Below are 21,835 nucleotides of genomic sequence, written 5' to 3'. Positions count from 1 at the left end.
AATATTAAAACAGGTCTGCGGGCCTCATTTGCAAATGTTCTATGACTTCTGGAATCACAGCTGCGCATACATATTCATGGCATTCAATAAATAATTGCCCTATTTAAAAATTACATTTTGAGCTCCACAGTGACAATATGCTGCTTCCACTGATTTCTCTAGGCATAAAATCAAAGGAATAAGAGTGGCCAGCAGTTCAGAAAGATATAACAGAAGCTGGTAACTCTTTGGAAATAATTCTGATTTCCCCAGGGCTGGTGGAAAGCCTTCATCTCCACTTCCCTAAATTTCTGCTCAGCTTTGTTTTCATTGGGCATTCTTTCTTCCAAGTTGTGCGCCTCTTGTAGGATTGCTGCCCTATTGTTTCTGCAAGTGCTAAACTAATTGGCTTGACAATGATCTTCAAGTGTTGCAAAGTACCCCACTAGTCTTTTAAACTGTTCTATTAGGCCCCATTAAGCTTAAAATAACAGAGATGTCATCATGGGATAATTGTGGGTGTCATTTAAAAAATAGGGGTCCACTGAGGCTGACAATGGCTTCAAGTGTTTTCATAAATCAGCTGTTAACTGCTGCTAATTTGCATCATGTTGATGCAATCCAAATCTGCCAAGGATAAACATATGGTTTCCACATCTGTTGCAGGCAGAATTATACATTCCTTGAAAGAGGGTCACCTAGTTTTCTTTGGCTATATAGAGAAATTGCCATTCTGTTCATCCTAGGATTGTCTTTGGCAACTGGCTGGGAGAGAAGGGAAACTTACTTGTAAAAAACTGAGCCCTAGGCATCTATTTCCAGCGGCATGTCAATGTTGCATTTCCAGCGGCATGTCAATGTCACCAGCAGCATGGGAATGCTCTGAAACAATCCTCCTCACCACCATTACTCAGTACAGAATTAACAAGTTTCCAATTAAAATATTAAAACAGGTCTGCAGTCCTTATTGGCAAATGGGCTGTGACTTTTGGAATCACAGCTGCACATATGTGTGCATGACATTCAATAAATAACTGCCTGCTTTAAAAATTACATTTTGAGCTCCACAGTGTCAATATGCTGTTCCTGCTGGTTTCTCTGGGCATAATATCAAAAGAATAAGGTTGACAAGGTTGAAAAAGATACAACGGAAGCTGGTAACATTATGGTAGAAGCTGCTTTTACGGTAGAGTTTTTGCCCAAATACCAGAGGCATAGTCAAGGCAGTCCAAGGTCAAGGCACAGGCACAGGCAGGAGATTAGGCTGGGAGCTGGAGGTCAGAGGAAGTCCAAACACATGGTGTTTACCAGAAAGTACACTCATTGTTCCCAGGCAGCGCTAAGTCCAAGGCAGGATTTGATATGTCCAGGCTAATGAGGCTGAGATCCTGCAAAAGCTCAATGGTTCTCAGATGCAGATGCCTCTATCATGCAGAGCCTTCTACCATACCTTGTAGCAATATGAACACTTCTTTTTGACTGTGCGGCTGTAGCCTCTGTCTTTGCCTCCTTTGAGCAACTGGCTCGTCACTCAACTCTTCTGAAATTCCTGAAGGCTCTTCCAACTACACAGCATCAGGCTCTGCCTGAGTTTGCAAGGAAGGGCTGGGAACTGGCTCTGCTGCCTGCATTTCCTCCAAAGGAGCCAATCCTGAATGCACCGTGTCTTCAGGCTCTATATCAGAGTTTTCAGTGCCCAGGAGGCGGTTCATGATACTCCAACTCAATGGATCAGCAGCCTCCAGTTTATTGGTACTCCCAACAATGATCTCCTACTCACTTTATGACTAAATTGTTTATATGATTACTTCTGACAGCCCAGACTCCTAGTGGAACCTCCACCGTCACAACCTTTATTTATTTCCCTGCCTGTCTCTCCACTGGGGACCCAAAGTGGTTTACACTGTTCTCCTTTCTTCCATTTTGTCTTCACAATAACCCCCTGAAGTAGATTATGCTGAGAGTATGTGACTGGTCCAAGGTCACCCAGCAAGCTTCCGTGGGTTTCTTAGAACCTAATACAACATTCTAGCCACTACATTATGCTGGCTCTCAACATAATCTCCAAAGATGAATTTTGTGGGTCTCAGGAAGAGACATGTAGAAACTCCCTGAGATCTCTTTCCAGCCTCTTAAAACTTTTTTTTTTTGCTTCTTCCATTTGATGTTTTATCCAAGCAGGAAGCTCTGCTTTTGTCTTGACATTTTGCTGTAGGTAGAACTGTGGCGTAATTTTAGTCACAGTATTATATACGGGCATAGTGATTTTATACTGTACTTTGCATTTGGCTTTTCAGTATCGCTTGGCATGGAATTATAGAATCATAGAGTTGGAAGGGGCCATACAGACCATCTAGGCCCACCCCCTGCTTAATGCAGGATTAGCCTAAGGAAACCCTGACAAGTATTCAGCCAGCTGATGCTTGAAGGCCACCTCCCTAGGCAACCAATCCCAATGCTCTACAATTCTTAGTATAAAAACATTTTCTAATATCCAGCCGATACCTTTCTACCCATAATTCCCAAGTCCCTTAGTCTGTTAGTAGGGCTTGATCTCCAAATTACTGCAAATATTTCATTTTTTTCCACCTAAAAGATGCAGCACTTGTTCTGGAAGAGGCAACAAAACCTGTACAACGTGCCAAGGGGAGAAGAAGTTGCTACATTTCATCCAGCTCATAATTACTTGGTATGTGGTCTTGATGCTGTTAATATTGTCTGACTACTAAAAATTCTTTAAAAGACCAACAGAGTTGTACTACAAATCTATGTGTTAAATATTCGGTTATAATCAGATTCATTTAATGAACACACACAAATGTTGAACCTGTGAACTTTCTATTAGCGCAAGAGGGAGACAAGTGATTTCACTTGCTTTTCCTTCCTTAATTCAGATTTCTGTGCCAGATGGTGTGATGTCTACAAGGCTGACCTCCAGAAGAGGTTTTGTGGAGATCACAGGAGGCTGCTGAGGGAATGGGAAGGCAACAAAAGAGCCACCTCCCCTCATAGAAAGCTTGTAGGATTCAATATAGAAATCTAATTTGCAGAATGGGTAGCATATCCACATGGATCAAAATTCCATTGATTGATGAAGCATCTGATAAAATATTTGCAGTTATCTCTCTTGGGAGGATTGCAACCATATTATATGCACACAAACACATACATTGTATCCTACTTTTCTCTGTGACTGGCACCCTAAGCAGCTTTTTCACATTGTTGCTTCCTCTTCCATCTTATCCTCACTAACCTTATGAGGTAGGTTAGACTGAGAGACCATGACAGGCCCAGTATCACCCAGCAATCTTTCATGTGCAATCTCTCTGGGTGGCCTTCAGCCCATCTCAGCATCTTCATCCTAACATGAGGTACCCTGATGAAGAGTCTGTTGCAGTGGTCCAAACCTTTCTTTCTTTGTAGGAAGAACAATGTATTTGAATTAATTTCTGATGATCAGTTGAACTTTCCACGAGAATTGCTCAGCACAGCAGTGGGAGATAACATATTTAAAGAGGAAAACACTCTGGTAAGCAATGATACATATCTGTGATTCATGGCATTGCACCATAGCATTCTCAAGATTGTTTTGTGAGGGTGTCTGTTTGAAGCCCCTTTCTTGCATTCACCAGCTCCTCAGGGGATGGCCCGCAGGATTGTGTAGCTCCCTTAACTTGCAGGTTCCCTCAAGGCTTGAGCCCTGATCAAGAGGGGTAGGAAAAAGACTGAGCAGCTGGCAGTCTTGGAGGTGCTCTCAAAGTGGGCTGGGTGTTGAGCCTAGCCCACTTTGAGAGCACCTCCACGACTGCCAGCTGCTCAGTCTTTTCCCTACCCCTCTTGATCAGGGCTCAAGCCTTGAGGGAACCTGCAAAGGGGCAGAGCGCCATTAATAAGTTAAGCCCATCCAACTTTGTTTTTTTCCACACAAAGCATTTAAAACATTTTGAAAAGAATAGTTTGTCTGCATAACCCATAAAAATGAAATGTTTCAGGTGAGAACCATTCTTTTTTTAAATGATACTAAAGAGACTTGAGAAATGAAACCTTGCCAATTTTAACCTCAAATCTACATGGTATAGAATCCTCAACACACAATTTAAAAAAAAGGAAAAACAGCACGTTTGCTTAATTGGGCTGGCAAAAATAAATTTATTACTGTACAGATGTGACAGAAATAGTGGGCAGCTGTGATGCCAGATTTTTTTAGTTTTTAGGTTTTAGTAATGATTGTTTAAAAATATTTATTATGATTTTATTGTGTTTGTTTTAAAATGTTGTTGCTGCCCTGAGCCTCTTGGGGAAGGGCGGGGTACAAGTTTAATTAAATAAAATGCATGATTCACTTGCTAGAAATGGATTATCTGAAAACATGGCACAAAAGTTTCAGACAACAAAAAAATAAAATCATGTGCCCTCCTATCATTAAGCCTATGCGGCATCTTGAGGATCCAGAGTTTTTCTTAATGGCATTAATAATTCCAGAGTCAGTTTATTTATTTATTTATTTAAAATGATACCCCATTTCATGCCCAAGTTTCTTGGCATCTTACACAGGTTAAAAACAATTGAAAAAACCAACAATAGCAATTGAAAAAACCACAAAATAATCACAAGATACATGTACCAGCTCCAGCAGTTTCAAATCTGCAATATTCATGCTATTTACATTTATATTATGTGAATGGTATGAAAGTAGAGCAGGCAAACTTTCTTTGGCACTGCACTTCCTACTATACCATCTACCACTGATAAAAGAGTAGGAGATGTTTGGAACAGGAAATGGAATACTGCTGTTATTACAACTGGCTCATATTTTCTCTGGCTGCCCAAAGTCTAGGAATGTGAAGAAAAATAGCTATTACTTTAACAAATAAAGTGTTAATAATTCCAGGAGAGGACTGGCAGGGAAGGAAAGACACAAAGAGAAAACCATATATAGGTCAGTAAGGATGAATGCATGAAACAGAACTGATTTACTTTGAAGCTGCTTGTTTAATTTCAGGTGTATCCCCTTGTTGACTTTCTTTATCCTGATATGGTTCTGGCATCACAAAGAGCTATTGCAGAGCATAAGGCAGCTTTCACAAGCACGTCCCGCATTCTGCAGCAGGTACGTCAAAAGGGAAATATGTGTAGACTGAGCTGTTTGTTTATTTTTACTTCATTTATAGTCCACCTTGCTTGCTTTGACTCAAGGTGGATTACAGCTGAAAACAATGCAGTAAGAGCAGTATAATATATTCAGACAACAAAACTAAAGAGTATGAAAAGTCTTACTTTTAGGGGGCCATTTTAAGTAGTTAAGCTTCTGGTTTTAATTACCTGTTAATATGCATTGGTTTTTGAGATCATGTATTTGTGTTAAATATATGTTGTTTGCTATCCTAAGCCTAACGCTGTTGGGAAAGGGTGGGGTAGAAATCAAAACAAATAAAAAGATAAAATTTTCACCCCATTAAACTCTAGGAATGCTGGAATAATAAAAAATAGGGAAATTACAGTACAGTCCTAAATAGATATACACCTAAATCCATTGAAGTCAATTGTTCTAGAACAGGCATTAACAGACAAGAGAGATCTTTCTATAAGCTTGAAAAATCTCCAAAAAGATGTGAGACCTTTTTAAAAAAAATTGTGATTGGGGGTGGTGGTAAAATATTGCAACTGGGCAGCAGCTGGCACAATGCAACAGCTGGAATTGAGCAGAGTTTTTCAGGGAGAGACTACTATGGGAAGGGAAAACTCAAGATGGGTGCAGATCATGTTTGGTTGACTGGTGGGTGGGAAGGAGAGAAGGGAGCAGTAAAAGGAGCTGTGGGGCTATGGGAGCTTCTCTGTGGGACCCACCAAGGATGACCCTGCATTGGAAGGCAATGGCAAACCACCTCTGCTTTTCATTTGCCTCGAAAGTCCCTTGCTTGGGTTGCCATAAGTGAAAGAGAAAAAGAGTTTGGATTTATACCCCACTTTTCTCAACTGTAAGGAAATTCAAATCAGCTTCAAAGCAACTCCGCTCCTCCCCACAACAGACACCTTGTGAGATAGGTGAGGCTAAAAGAGTTCTGAGAGAACTGTAACTAGCCCAAGGTAACCCAGCAGATTTCATGTGGGTGAACAAAATCTAATTCATCCAGGATCTGTGTTCAAATGTCACAGCCAGTGGGAGTCTGACACCTGGAGGATTTCAGTTGTCCTGTGGGTACAGGAGCAGGAAGGAGGGGTAAGAAGGAAGGAGAGATGATCTGACTACAAGAACAAGCTGTGTTCTTGTCCATCATGGACAAGCAGAATGTTGTTAGGATGTCTGAATGTAGGCTTGGGGTTAATTTAATCTCCCAACAGTAGTGCAAGGCGTTTGAGTTCACAAGTGTGTGCATGTTCTAATGAAATCTGTGAACAGTGCACATTGTTAAAAAATTCCAAAGGACATTATGATTCTAAAATATACAGGAGAGGCAATTATTTAATCAAATCTTTATTATCACAGTAAGCTTGTTCAAATGGCTCATGCTTTCTAAATGAATGTTATTCTAAACTCTCCAGTTTACATTCTTCAGAGCCATGTGTTCTGTTTGATCTAATCTATCAAGAAGACAAATTCTTTAAAATCCAGAAAAGCTATTTGAAACTCACCTGAGAGTCAGCGTGATGTAGTGGTTAAGAGCAGGTGCACTCTAATCTGGATAACGGGTTTGTTTCACCGCTCTGCCACTTGAACTGTGGAGGCTTATCTGGTGTACCAGCTGGGTGCCAGCTGGGTGACCTTGGGATAGTCATAGTTCTTCTGAGCTTTCTGAGCCCCACCCACCTCACAGGGTGTTTGTTGTGGGATGGGGAAGGGAAAGGAGATTGTAAGCCTCTTTGAGCTTTCTAACAGGAGAGAAGGGGGGGGACTATAAATCTAAATTCTTCTCCTTCTTAAGTCTGTATTCTCCTAATCACCAACTAATGATGGCTTCCTCTGGCATCCACTGAGTGTTCTGTGGTGACAGAACTTTGAATTAGCAGATTCTTTGGTCTCATGTTGAAAAACAATTATTTAATTATTGGATTGGCCCCTGTAACTGTCTTTTGCTATGTGAAGAGCCTTGTTCTGGGAGGAAGAGGTTATTTCCTGTGGAGCAAGTTTTCACCATTTGGATTAAGACATTCCTTTAATGGAGAAGAGTCTTCAGACCTAAATCATATGTTACCAGGATTAGAACATCAGCATTCTGGCTCAGCTATATAATCTTCTTTACATTCTTCATTTGCCCTTGGCTGAAAATGAGTCTGTATTGTAAAGACTTGATGAAAACTATTTGATGTTTCAATAAGGGAAAGCAAGATTTTTTTTAATGTGCAGACCGTTCTGATGTGTACCCTTTAGAATGTCAATCTTGTGGGCTGTGACATACAGTTGCTTCTTAATGAAAGAAAGATAATTACATTTATTGTGTAATAATCAATCATGATCATCCTTTTGAAAAAGCCACATTTATTTAAACTAACCTTGAACGTAGTTTATTGATACAGGATAGCACACTACTTTATCTGAGCAGCAGGTGGCAATGTATTTCCTTGCTTACAAAAACTTCACCATCAGTGCCCCTGTTTATACAAAGTAATTCTGTACTTGCATATGTTGACTAAATGCTTGTTTTGAACATGCTTTCAACTGGCAGATATACATTACATTTTTGCTTGGCTGAGCTATAACCTACATCCAAAAGATGACACTCAAAATCATCATCACTAATAGCAGATGTAAAGTGTTGGAAGCATCGCAAACGTAATTTCAGTAATCTTCATGACAGCCCAGCAGCAGAGGTCCCAAAGAACATGGGAGTTCTGGCATGGAACTCTATAATCTATAATTAAATTATCAAAACTCTGAAGACCACAGCCAATTGGGACAAAATTATTATAATATATATACAATTCATATACATGTGAGGGGCATTCAGAAGGTGTCATTTGTCAGAATATATTTGACGTTATAATCAGTGTTGATAATTATAGGTATAATTTCAGTTCAGCCATTTCGCTGAGGCTGAAAAGCTTGTTGAACAATGTGCATGTATTTTTTAATCTTTCTAAATACTGACAAAATCCCAGCAGTGGAGACAATGGTTCTTCATGCAGCTCATACAGCTCAGACTGTAATTCAGCTCAGCTCAGGCACAAACACAGTTTGTTATATGCTAGGCCTGCTCTTGTTCCTCCCATTTCTCTCAACCATTTGCATTTGGACCTTCTTTAAACATTTCCTGGCTTGATCAAGCTCCACTTCACCTTGCAGGGACCTCTGTGGACAATGCATTCTACACAAACCATGAGGGTTTTTTTGCAGAAAAGTTTATTACACTATAATTTATACAAACGCATAGACACTACATTTTTGCAAGAAAGGTTTCCCAAATCCCCCCCTTCCAGACGTCACTCCAAAAATGGTAAAATTGGGCCCCAGCAGAAAAAGGAAAATCTACATCAAAGCCGTTTTTTAAAAAGATAAGCTATAATAGAGGACTAATAGATTTGTGCTCTGCAATGTGAATACTACATATGCAAATAGACTGTATTTGGTAATTTACAAAGCTGGCATATATTCTTCATATTCCTACAGAATTTAGCTAATTTAAGTGGTGACAAATGGAAGTGGTGTAACATGTTTACAAATTTTCTCTAAATCCAATGGTAATAGAGTAGGTAAATATATATTTCCACTTTTCTTCAAGAATTTCATAACCCTAGATCCTTTTTCCACTTGTATAGGAGTTAGTGTTTAGAAACACTGGCTGTTTGACATAGGCCTATGCCACACAGAACAAATAAAATGTTTTCAGGAAAGGGGGAAAAAGTGTTTTGCAGCAATGTGTTGTTTGCCCCTTTATTGAAATTTTTGCTGATTACCGCAATGTGTCATTTCTTCTTTTTTAAAAAAATTTGTTGAGAGATCTGTAAAGCTGTAAAGACTCGATATGAGAATTCATGCCAATTCTCATACCAAGTCTTCAAAGCTTTGAAGGTACCTCACCAAAAATAAAAATGGTGGAAAACAACGTGTTGCTTTAATTGGTAGTCGTAACTGAGTTCATTCATGTACTTCGATCATGTACTTCGATCATTCATGTACTTCGATCACTGTAGCGCAGCTACAGTGTTTATGAGAAAGAATCGGGAAAACCATTGAGCGGCATAGAGAATCAAACTGAAGCTGCAGAAAATGGTGGACAAAAGAACTGAAGCAATTTTTCCACACTCTACAGACAAAAAAGCCAAAATGGTTCTATTTAAAATGTTTCCCAAATTTTTTAAATGATCTGTGCAGAAAGAGCCATAAAATCTCTAGAATTTTAGAAAGTATCTTATCTTGGTTTTTGCTTCTAATTTTCTCAAATGGAGTAAACTGGTATGAGTTTTTTTTAAAGGCTGCCAGTTTTGGATTGGAAAATTTCAAGAGATTTTGGGGATGGACGCTAGGCCGGGTAGGATTGGGGGAAGGGAGGGATTTCAGTGGGATATAATGCTATAGAGTCCACCTTCCAAAACAGTCATTTTCCCCAAGGGAATTGATCTCTGTGACCTGGAGACCAGTTGAAATTCTGGGAGATCTTCAGCTATCACTTGGATACTGGCAACTCCACGTTTAATCCCAGTTTAGATTCTTAGTAAACATTAAGTTCCTTCCTTCCTTTCTTTCTCTCTTTCTTTTTTTAATGGGAGGATATTTTTCCATGGTCTGTGGAACAAGCCCACACAGCCCACACAAAAGTGTCAAGGCCCGACCAGAGCTTTCTCGATCAAAGGTACATACAACTCAATTAACTCTGTGAGCCTGGCAAGTTTTGCAACTCATTTGCAAATTAATTAAGCCTCTGTTACAAAGTCTGAGGTGCTAGATTGCTCGGGTCTCAGATGCTGAAGGTACAAAGTGTGAGATCTGAAATACCTAACTGCCTGGGTTTAGCAAAATGCCTTAATTAGCGTCTTGCCAGTGACATGCTGTGAGTGTTTAAAGCAGAGAATTTGTGTACAGTGGCATAACCTTTCAACAGTAGTAAAAGTAATATACCCCTTTCAACAAAAAGAACTAAGTAGAATGTGTTGTTGAAAAAGGTATAAAAGGGTACAATTCTGTTTAGGATTGTGCTGTTAAATCCTGTAAATGTTGGCCTAATAGATATCCCAGGCTCTGCAGAAGGACAGAGATCAGGTAACAAATTTCTTCCTATCCTGTGATTGCAATTGATTGGATGGGAGGGCATAGGTACTGGTTGACCTACTGCATGAGATCCCCACTTTATTGGAGCCTGTGGATCCCTATTGAATTTTGACACAGCGTTTTGAGTGCAGTCATAAAATGGCTGCCACAAGGAGCAGAACCAACTGAAAATGCTATTGTATTGCTCTAATAGTAACTCTTCAGCATTTCAGGCAGAAGCTCCATTTAACAGAATGTTTTAAAATATTTTCTTGATATTCCTTCTGTCACACAGTGAAGATCCTTGTGCTATGGTAACAGCTGCTGCCAAAGAAACTTTTAAAAAATCTGCATAATTAATGACATCTTCAGTGGCCAATCAGAAGCCCTGATGGGCAAAAGCCCCACCTGGCCCTGCCCACTTTCTAGAAACGCTTGGCAGCTACCAAGAAAGGTATCAATATGTACCATGGCACACTGAGAACCCTTGACCAGAGGCGTAGCTAGGGAAAATGGAGCCTGGTGCAAAATCTCAGTTTTCCATCCCTCACCCCGCCTTATGTCTGTTTGTGTTTTTGTATTTTTTAGTGTTTTTTCAGTTTTTGGCCTGCAGGGGGCATGATTTTAGGCTAACAGCACCAAAATTTCAGGGGGTCTTTAGGAGACTCTCCTGATGATACCACCCAGGTTTGGTAAAGTTTGGTTCAGGGTGTCCAAAGTTATGGACCCTCAAAGGTGTAGCCCCCATCTCCTGTTAGCTCCCATTGGAAACAATGGGGGTGAGAGCACCCCCCTTTGGGAGTCCATAACTTTGGACCCCCTGAACCAAACCTCACCAAACCTGGGTGGTATCATCAGGAGAGTCTCCTAAAGATAACCTGAAATTTTGGTGATGTTAGCCTAAAAACTGAACACCTGCAGGCCAAAAACTGAAAAACACTAAAAAACACGAAAATCACAAACCTGGATTTTTTCCCCCACAGGTGCGCGCCCGGTGCAACACGCACCCCTGGTCCCCTTGTAGCTTCGCCTCTGCCCTTGACATACTGGGACAGCTACAATTTATTTTAATTCATCGCTGGGCAGAACAAACATGGAAACATAAATCTGGAAGGGACTTTAAGGGTCATCTGGTCCAACCCTCACACAAAGCATGGAATTAAAATAAACTCTTCCTCTCTCTCTTTCCTTTCCTGGCTTTAGCCATTATCTGAAGCATTTTTTGCCTCCCAGTGAGCCTCAGGTATCAGTTGCAAACTGCATTGGAAGATAAATGTTAGGGAAGCTGACATAACATTCAGTGCTGCCAGGTTCTATGTAGCAGTGATTGAGATACCTCACAGGATGGTCTGTGTCACAAAGCAGGCTTAATAATCTGATAGTTATAGCCTTTTATTCATCACTTTTATTGCTCCTCTATGCTTATACTCCTGTTTATGTTTTATAGCCCTTTTCAAATTTTAAAGCTTCAGTTCCCCTTTAACAGTCTGCTTTAATCTTATTGTTTTATGTTTCCATGCTTTCTTGTGTTTCCAATTTCTTTTACCAGTAGATTATTTTAAATCTATATTTACAACTTTAAAATGTTTGATCCCTTCAGTTTTATTTACTTTAGGCTGATCAGTGTTCATCTATGACCATGATAAAGATTGATGGATTGATTGATTGATTGATTGATTGATTGATTGATTGATTGATTGATTGACTGATGCTAGGGGAGTGTAGTGCAGGAAGGTAACATGGGAATGTAAAGAATTAGGGCTCAGTGCTCTGGTAGGGTTCTTAAGAGAAATTGACTTGATTCTTCTTTATCCGATTTCTCCCTGAAATCCAACATTCTGTTTCCTTTTATGCTGAGGAACCTAGAGCCAATTTCTAATCAATTCCATTTTGATCAAACAGGAAATTGAAGAGAGATGGGGCAGGAAAGGCGATTTTGTAAGATTCCAAAATTTCTCTCTGAAGATGCTCAGAGGCAGGAAATGTATTTCCAAACCTTCCATATCCTCTGGCTAGAGGACCACCCTGTGTAGTGTAAAATGAAACATTGTCAAGGGCTGAAGTTACAAAAGGACGCACGGATTCCTCGTCCAAGAAAAATGACAAAACAGTTCCTCTTTTTAAAAAGGAAGGGAAAGAATAAGAGGAATGAAATTATATATCTTTTTAAAAATGGATTTTGGGAAAAAGAAATTCCATGCCCCTTAACAGTACTATCATCTGCCCATATTCTGTTAAAATAGACTTTCCCCTAAGTATACCCTGCCTTCCATGTGAATAGATGGTCAAAAACGGGATCCTTCTTCCATATATGTTTGGTCATCTGATGAGCAGGTGCTAAGAATAGCCTGTATCTTTATTTTGTTTGCCAATGATTTCAATTCTTGGCATAAACAAAGAGGAAGGAGACAGTGTGACATGGTGGTTAGAATGTCAGGCTGGGATGTGGGAGATGGAGATGCCAGGCTGGGATGTGGGGGATTTCCACTTGCCATGAACTTTGCAAGGTAATCTTGGCCCAGTCACTCTCTCTCAGCCCAGTCTATTTCATGGGGGGTTTGTGAGGAAAAAAAGGACAGCAGAACAATGTTCACAATCCTGAACACCTTGGAGAATGTATGGGATTAAAACGAACCAAATAAAGAAAGAAAAATCATTCAGCTACCTGAACACTAGGGAAGAGACCCAACAAAAGAGGTACAGCTGGCTGGGGTCGATGGTGAAAACCATCAAACGTACAACAAGAATGACTCTTTTGCTTTTGAAGTTGTTGTTTGCTTTGCAAAAAATAATATTACTTGCAGGGAAAAAAACAGATGGAATGAAAGCGAGTTTTCAGGTGTGCATTCATTTGGCATTTATTACATATGGGGTTGCTTGCATCAAAAGGCAGCAAAATAAAAAGCAAAGAGCTGAAAAGCAGCCTCTGAAACCAAGCCTTTCAAGTTCAGGGCCATTTTGTAGTACTCTGCCTCTGAAGCACATCACATTTCCTCAGCGTGATCAGCATGGTAACATAAAAGTGTAACAAAAACACCGTGCATGTATTTTTCCAAATGGGAAAGAAAACCAAAGGGTATTCAAGCTGCTGAAACCCCCCCCCCCCTAAATATCTCATAACAGTCTTTCATTTTGTGGGGCTGCCTCGATTGCTGTAATTATTCAGATGTCAGAAACTCTGTCTGCATTGTAAACACCTCAACAAAATTACTCATGGTGTGCCCAAGACCAATGCTGTCTGCAACCACTAGCTACCACTCTGTTTGGGGTTTTTTTTAAGATGAAATAAAATACTCTGTATTCTTGTTCAAGTGCCCAACTAAACAAGGTGCTTAAATTAGTAGGGTTGCCAAATGTGGATTGGGAAATACCTGGAAAAGTAGGGGTGGAGCCTGGAGAAGGATCTCACCTGGGTAAATTGCCATAGAGTCTATCCTCCAAAGCAGCCATTTTCCCCAAGAAAACTGATCTCTATAACCTGAAGATCAGTTATTCCAGGAGGTCTCCAGGCTTCACAAGGAGACTGGCAACCATAGTTGTAGCCCTTCTGCTGTAACTAGAGATTCATTGATTTGAAAAATGCATAGCCTGCCTTTCTGTCCATATCATAGCCACCAAGGAAGCTAACAGATGAAAAAGTACATTAAAAAAAACCCCACAGGTTAAAAACCATTGAAGCCAAATCATTCGAACAATTAAAATCAAATTAAAATACATATCCCTTGCAATGAAGTATTCACACTGAAAAACAATTAAAAACAGGCATTTATATAATGATATCCATTGAAGTGTATTTTACATTTGTTTTGTTGCTTCTTTTTCTTGATTATCAAACAAGCAGCTGTTTTAGTGCGACTACTGTTGCTGGATTTTTCAATGTGGTATTTTTATCCTGTATTTGCCATTGTTTGGAGAGCTTTATACATAATTTAAAAAAAACTTTCAAATAAAATGGAAATAAAGTATTGCTGTCTTTTTATGCAGCTCCTCAGAGTAGCACATATGGCTTCTCCCTCCTCGATTTTACTCTCACAACAGCCCTCTTGGGAACAGATCCGGCTTGTTCACTGGGCACATCTAGACACACCTAGAGATGTCCTGCTACCCTGCGTACCTAGGGTGTCTGAGTCTGCTATGGCAAGCAACAGCCCTGGGATGCACCCTATGGTCCCAGTGGGTGGCGGTGGGAGTTCTGGGCTTTCCCTCCCTCCATCAGTGGAGGGCAACATGTGGGGCAGGCCTGAACCTCTTCCTCCTTTCCTTTCTCTGCTTTGTTGCTAGGGGACAAAGAAGGACGGACGCTGACTTATCTTGCCTTACCTCACTGTTGCCCCACCAGAAGATGAAAAAGGCAGGCAGCACCTTACCTGACTTGTTGCAACATGGTGTGGCACAAGGAGGGCAGAAAATTGTTTCCCCACGATTAACATTACTGCAGTGTGAGGAGGGTAGGTGAGGAGAGCAGGTGGTGGCACTTTGGCCAGGGAAGCTTAAATCCATTGTAATGCATCATTACTCTTCTACCACCTTCTCCTTTCGTACATGTAAATCAGGCCTAAACTGAGAGCGAGTGGCAAATGGCGAGTCCCATCTTCCCCAGTGAAATTCATGACTGACTAGGAGTTTGAATCTAAATTTCTCCACTTATATCTTAACAGTCTGACAACTAGGTGGTTTCACAGGTTTCCATGTAGTTATCTATTCAGATTTTTTTAAAAAAAATTCCAGTGAATTGGCAGCTATTGGAGTGCCTAAGGACTTTGAAGAAAGCTGGGATTTCATCTCTCTCATCATTGAAATGGAGTATACTTCTCAGTCTAGGAAGGTGTCCTTGGGCCAGTCACACATTATCAGCCTAACTTACCTCAGAAGGTTGAGAATGGTGTAGCCCAATTTGGTTACTCATCAAAACCTTGGGTTAGTCATACACTTTTCCTCATAGAATTGTTGTGAGGATAAAATGGAGGAGAGAAGAACAATGTGAGGTGTTTTGGGTCCCCATTCAGGTGAAATTAATAATAGTGGTGTGAAAGCTCTATTGGGCATGTCCTTTCCATGCTACTCTGCTAAAATCAGGAATTTCAGGTAACATGGGAGAAAACCGCAATGCAGCATTCTCCAGTGTCATCACTGTTCCAGGAAGAGCTAGCACAAGCATGGAAAGGAACCTTATTGCTGACACCTTCAAATAAACAAGCCTCCCTGCCTGTCTCCACATTTAAAACTCAGGGAAGAAACTGAACTAGAATATGCCCGCTCATGCATTTTGTATTCAAAAGGAGTTCCTTTTTTTTTCTAAGCATGTTTTATCAGATGAAGAATGGTTGTAGGATAAATGACATGGATCTATTCTGTGGGAAACACTTGCAGCAGGACGATTCCATTTGTATTTCATATTTTGTGTTCTTTTTTCTCAGAGACAGACTATTGAGTTGATTCCTGTCACAGAAGTTCACTATCAGTATGCAGGAAAAATGTACCTATACTATGTCTATGGAATGGAGAACAAGGTATATGCTCTGGACTATCCAGAGAGGTACTGCTGTGGCTGTACCATCATCTGACAATGGAATACTTGGCAAGGAGGAGAATTCTTCTAGTAAAAAGCAAGGTTTTTTTTTGCTGACTGAATTATCTGACTGTGAGTACACTGCCAACTTGTAATGCAGTGTTCAGAGCTAAACATCAGAAGACACAATAATTATAACTTCCCAAATTTTGTTTATGCTACAGTTTCTACAATTACTATAATTGTACCTCTTTAGAATTAAGCCTTGAAGATTCCATGTGTGAAAAGAGGCATCGTAGGAGGAAGCCAACGAAGAGACAAGAAGTAGAAACTACTCTAGAGGGTTATTCTTTTGGAATGAAATATGCCAATGAACTAAATGGATAGAACAAAAGCACTTGATGTGAATGCTTCATGTTGATTGCTATGGGATTTTTTTTTTTCAAATAAGGGATTCAAACAAGGGAGGCCAAGGAATTGATTGTCTCTTTCTCAGAGATGCTGTATTGTAATTTCGGACATCAGTAAATACAAGTATTTTATGTTTAAATATGTAATAAAGTGCATTATACTGGACTTGGGATATTTTTATATGAAGACTACAGTTATCTAAAACAAATACTTATCTTTTATTTTGTTTGACAATATTCCCCAAGATAAGGGGAGGGTCTAGAATATTATGAAGGGATGGAACATCATGTAAACTTCCTGTGTGCAGTTTGGGGCTGTTTTTACTGAGACTTGGAAATCAAATCATCAACTTGATAGAGAATTTAAGATTGGATATGAGAGACCAGTGTGCTCTGGGGGGAGGCAGTATACTTCCATAGGTGAATACTGGGAGATCCATACTCAAGTACCATTCTCTGCAATTCAGTAGTTACCCCTGGGTAAATTTATGACCAGTTGTGGTATATTGTTTTAGGACCACCAAGTGTTAACCCCAAAACCAAACGTATCAGTGACTTGCATGAATGAATGATTCATTATGGTGGAATTATAGCCTGAAATCCTCATATGTTACTAGAAATGTTGTTCAGTCCTGACGGACCCTAAAAGGCAAAGGTGGGAAAATCTACCTCAGAGTGATAAAAAGTGGGGGGCGGGGCAGGTGGGGGGGGGGGCTCTGCTTAAGAGCCCTGTCTGTGGCATAGACTGGTAAGCTGCAGTACTGCAGTCAAAGCCTTGTTCACTATCTGAATTTGATCCTGATGGAAGTCAGTTCCAGGTAACTGGCTCAAGGTTGACTTAGCCTTCCATCCTTCTGAGGTCAGTAAAATAAAGTACCCAGCTTGTAAAATAAAGTAACCAGTAAAGTAAAGTGTAGACAACTGGGGAAGGCAATGTCAAACCACCCTTTAAACAAAGTCTGCCTAGTAAATGTCATGATGCAATTCCACCCCATCGGATAGTAATGACCCAGTACGTGCCCAGAGGACTACAGGTATACTTTTATCTTACTTACCCACGTTACTCCAAACTCACTTTGTGATATGCATGACATGGAATAAAATTTGAATGTGTACTTTCCAGTTCATTGCTTAGCACATTTATTTGTCAATGTTTCTGATTGGGTAAGTCATAATTTTCAATAAGCAGGTTGTTGTATGCTAATTCACACAATTGTAGCTTTTAAGGCTTGTAATAGGAAAGTACTGGGAGGATGGTCTTTAAAGCTTGGCCACCAGAGAGCAGTAGTGGCAAAGCTTTGTTCTGTTTGTTTTGTAGAGAAATACCAAGACTGTTGGCTTAGCAAAAAAATCTTTTTGAGGGGTGTGTGTGTGTTGCTAGATACTGGCATTTCCCTTAGAAGTTAATGTCTTGTTCATCTGTGCAGGTATGTACTGGGTGTCACTGCATCATCCATAATATTTAGAAGCAAATTCCCAGACCCAAAATGCTTCCAATCCAGAATGTCAGATTTAATAGAGGTCACTGGAGTGTCTTGCAACCAAGAAAAGCAAATGAAGAGAAACTTCCGTTTATCAAACTGGGGCATGATTATTTTTAAAAAACCAAACACACGAAGAGCCACTGTGATGCAGTTATTAAGCAGGACCTCGGACAACTGGAATTATTTACATTATTTATAATCTGTCTTTCTCACTGGGACTCAAGTTGGATTACACAGAGTAAATCAACACAATCAACAGGATGCAACACCCAATAAACAATGCAATAGGATTTAGGTTGTAGAAAGCTGCACCCAACTAGCAAACTGAAAATAGAATTTAATCAAAGCATAGAACTAACATCATGTGTTAACAATGCAAAAATTACATAGGATCCTGTTTATATCATCAAGGCATATGAGCTACACACAGTAGTGTAGACAACAGTCCATAACCCTTTACTCAAGTAACTTTCTGAACCATGTTGTTACAGTACATTCCTATTAATATGCAGGCAAGATAGCTTAAATAATTCAATTTTGTATAGTTTGGGGAAAGCCAGGAGAATGGGAGCCTTCCTGACCATCTCAGGCAGGCCATTCCATAAGATGGGGGTGCAAGGGAGAATACATATGCATGGGAATTGTTGATTTTGCCCATTTGTAGGTTGGCACTGCAGAAGATGATCTGCAGAATATGTGTCCTGACCTGGCAGAACATGGAGGAGGGGAGGCAAGGCTGCTTTACAGATGTGAAGGACCATTATAGGCGTTGAATGTGATATCCAATGCCTTAAATAGAGACTGATAACTGATAGGCAGCCAATGGACCATCCATGAAGCTCATTTGATGACCTTCCTGTCAGCCTAACCTACTTTCAAGATTGTTGTGTATTTTTAATGTGAACCCACTTTGGCTGTGGAATAGTATATGTAAAATGTTATTTGGGGACAAAATACAGAACGGGAGAACCATGTATGTGTCCCTGAGCTCCTTGGAGGAAATATGGGATAGACAGAACCTCACTAATTACAGCTGTTGCTTGGATGAGCAGCTCGTTTTATATTGGGCAGACTGAAATCCATAAATGAATAATGGGACCTCAGTAGCAGAGCAGCTTCCTAATGGGAACCTGAGTAGATCTGCTAGCTGTGACTGCAAGAGGCCATTTCTGAAGTAGTTGTCCCCTCGTTCAGCATTGTCAGGTAGCATAAAATAGAACACACTTCCATTGAGCTATTGCTTGTCAGCCTCTGGCCTGTCTGGCCTCTTACCTTTTATTGAGCCTCATTCTTGCATTAAAAGTGCCAGCCCATTAGCTCTGGGACAGATGACTTACTGAGCCCATTGAGGCCTGTCTTAAAAAGCCTCCCTCAAACATAAGGGATTAGGTGCTTGGCCTGAGAATTCCACACGAAGACTCAGAAGCAGGCCCCGATCAGTTTTCTGTTCTATATAGTTATGCTTTGTCTCACAAAGGATAATTTTTAGGACTTGCATATTTTGGCACCATTTCTAACTTTAAACAGCAGCTTGACACAGAAAATAAGGAGATTAATCTTTTTTCAACACTTTATGGTGGCAAAAATTTCATCAACTAAATTCTGAGCAATTATTAAATGTACAAAAAGAACAGCAGTAAAAATGGGGCTATCCTAGTTATTTTGCGTACCACAAGTTCCTTCTTTATGACAATCTTCTTCTTCTTCTTATCCCTACCTACCAGTATGCATGTCTGGATGCTGGGGATAAACAACCATTAAGAAGAAAAAAAGAGTTTAGACTTATACCCTGCTTTCCTCAGCCATTAGAAATCTCAGAGTGGCTTACAAACTCCTTCTCTTCCTCTCCCCACGAAAGACACTTTGTAAGGTAAATGGGGCTGAGAGAGTTCTGAGAGAACTGTGACTAGCTCACGGTCACCCACAGGCTTCATGTGTAGAAGTGGGGAAACAAACCTGGTTCACCAGATTAGAGTCCTCCACTCTTAGCCACTACACAATGCAGCTTTTTCACTGTGGTGTAGTATTTAGATTGGATGACTATAATCACAGACACTCGGTTCAGATTCAGTCAACCATGAAACTCAATGACATATCACACTTTCCCATGTGATGGTGAGAAGAAATAAAAGAACCTTTAGAGAGAATGCACATGAACGTAAATTGCTACTACAGCACTGCTTTGCATAGCTGCCAGTACATATCTTAAATGTTGTTGAATGTTGAACCAGAAAGTCCAATTTCAATCAGCAAAAATGGATGGAGACTAAGGGGTTAAATCTATTTTCCCTATTTTCCCTCATACAGCCCTGACAAAAACTGAGGCTTAACACATTATTTGTCTTCTATAGATGGATGCAGACATTTATTTACTTTTTTTCCTTTATCCCTATCAAAGTGGATTACAGTGATTTTCACCATGTCTGTCTGAGCCCGTATCATAGAACAATCTGTCATAGTGTTAATTATTACAATGTATAGCAGATGGGAAAAAGCCTTCAGAAGTTTATCACAGAGGAGGGAGTGAATTCATGTAGCAATTTCTGGTTGAGAAGAGGGTTGTTACATGTGCAGGAACTTGTCTGTAGTTTCATTTTGAAAACTGAAGCCTTCTTCAACAGATACATCTGAATTGATCTTTAAGAAGACAGTACTTAAAATGTACACTTCTGTGAGTGGCATCATTGATGCACTACATTGTCATAAAAATTTCCAATATGAACTCTTGATATCCACTGAGAGAAAGGACAGGACTCATTGAGAAACATTACCTGGCATCTCCCTTACAATGGTGGCATGAGGCTTAAAAGCATTTCCCCCCTCTGGGGTTTCATCAGAAGGCTCTAAATCTGCAGTATCCATCTACAGGGGCCTTACCTTGGCAGGAATTTGCTGAGGAAAATTCCAGAGACATCAGACCCAGATGCTGACTAGCTATAGATATGGGATTCATTGCTGCTTGTAGAAGAAGAGGAGGAAATCATGCTCATGTACAAGGGATATCAACTCCAGCTTAGAAAATTCCTGGAGATTTACAGCCCAAGTCAAGATGGGAGGGGGGACCTCGGCAGTGGTTGGGAACTGTGCAGTGAAGGTGGTGCCATATTGCTTCTGGGTCTCTGCTGCTAATCAGACAACTTCACTGTGGAAACAGATTTATGGCATGTGTTATTGTGGCAAAAGTCTGAGGGCTATATCAGAGTGTTCCTGGGCCAAAAGCCCAGTGGAAGCCGACTTAAGTCTCTAGCTCATGTCCACCTTTAGGCTGTGGCTTTGCAGGTGACAGGCTCTTCAGGGTTAGGCACTGCAAAGCTATGCAGTGCCCTACCACTACTCTGTTTACCCTCCCTGCCACTACTCTGTTTACCCTCCCTGCCACTTAGGTGACACTTATGCCAGCAGGGTGGGTAAATGTCACAGCCTTGCACCTGTTCCAGGAGCTGTTTTACCCTCCCTGCAACCCTGGATTTGGCTGCCCAAATTGGAGCCTGGGAGAGGTGGAGTTTAGGGGATGTAATGCATTAGAATCCTCCTTTCAAAGCTGCTGTTTCATTCAAAGGAAATCTGTGGTCTTGAAAATATGTAGTGTGGAGATGGATTATATTTCTGGGAGATCTCCAGGGCCACTTTGAGATAGGCAATCCAATTGCATGACTAAAGAACAAAAGCACTACAATGGCTAGTAGATATTATTTTACTCACTAACCCGTCCAACATGAAGATGACACTACAGAGATTCTTACCAGGCTCCAAATGTAGTGATAACCAGGCCACTGAATAATCACCCATCAAGCCAAGTGTTGGATATTGCAGCCCAGCAAGAACCCTTTCATTGGAAATGTGGGGAAGCGAGGCCTGCATGCAGCTTGGACAGATTGCTTGTGCCGGGAGGCCTATAAGCAGGCCTTGGTAAAAAAAATAAAAAGTAAAAAGTAAAGCAGCTAATGAGCTTCCTCAAGGGAACTGTATTTATCTAATATGCTCAAGTAATATTTTACAACTACATTTATCATATTTAAGAAAGTGCTGTTAAAAATGTTGCATTTCAGGCTGTACAGCATACAATTTAATTGTAATATTTCACTGACAGTATTTCTGAGGAAGGGAGAAAGCCCTGCTCCTCAAATTCATTAATCACATACAATTTTTCTAGTTCAAAATGCCATATTTCTTTAGCCAGCTGATTTCTTCCCCTTGAGCTTATTTTAACATCAAATCTTTCACTAAACCACCTTTTAAATCATCAGAGATGTGATTTCATTCAATAAAG

General features: G+C 40.3%; 1 protein-coding gene across 1 annotated transcript in view; it reads left to right on the top strand.

The window, feature by feature from the left end:
- The window catches only part of SSUH2 (ssu-2 homolog), a 38,631-nt gene extending 22,446 nt beyond the window's left edge, over positions 1 to 16,185 (top strand). The window contains exons 9-12 of the mRNA XM_048491476.1: positions 2,576 to 2,668; positions 3,403 to 3,508; positions 4,982 to 5,089; positions 15,580 to 16,185. Of these exons, the coding sequence (XP_048347433.1) occupies positions 2,576 to 2,668; positions 3,403 to 3,508; positions 4,982 to 5,089; positions 15,580 to 15,726 (454 nt within the window). The 3' untranslated portion in view covers positions 15,727 to 16,185. The remainder of the gene's footprint in view (positions 1 to 2,575; positions 2,669 to 3,402; positions 3,509 to 4,981; positions 5,090 to 15,579) is intronic.
- The last annotated feature ends 5,650 nt before the right edge of the window (positions 16,186 to 21,835 follow it).

Source organism: Sphaerodactylus townsendi, linkage group LG03 (genome assembly GCF_021028975.2).
Source record: "Sphaerodactylus townsendi isolate TG3544 linkage group LG03, MPM_Stown_v2.3, whole genome shotgun sequence".
NCBI classification, from domain to species: Eukaryota; Metazoa; Chordata; class Lepidosauria; order Squamata; family Sphaerodactylidae; genus Sphaerodactylus; species Sphaerodactylus townsendi.
Note: the sequence above shows the minus strand (reverse complement) of the source record. Positions and strands in the feature narration are given on the sequence as shown.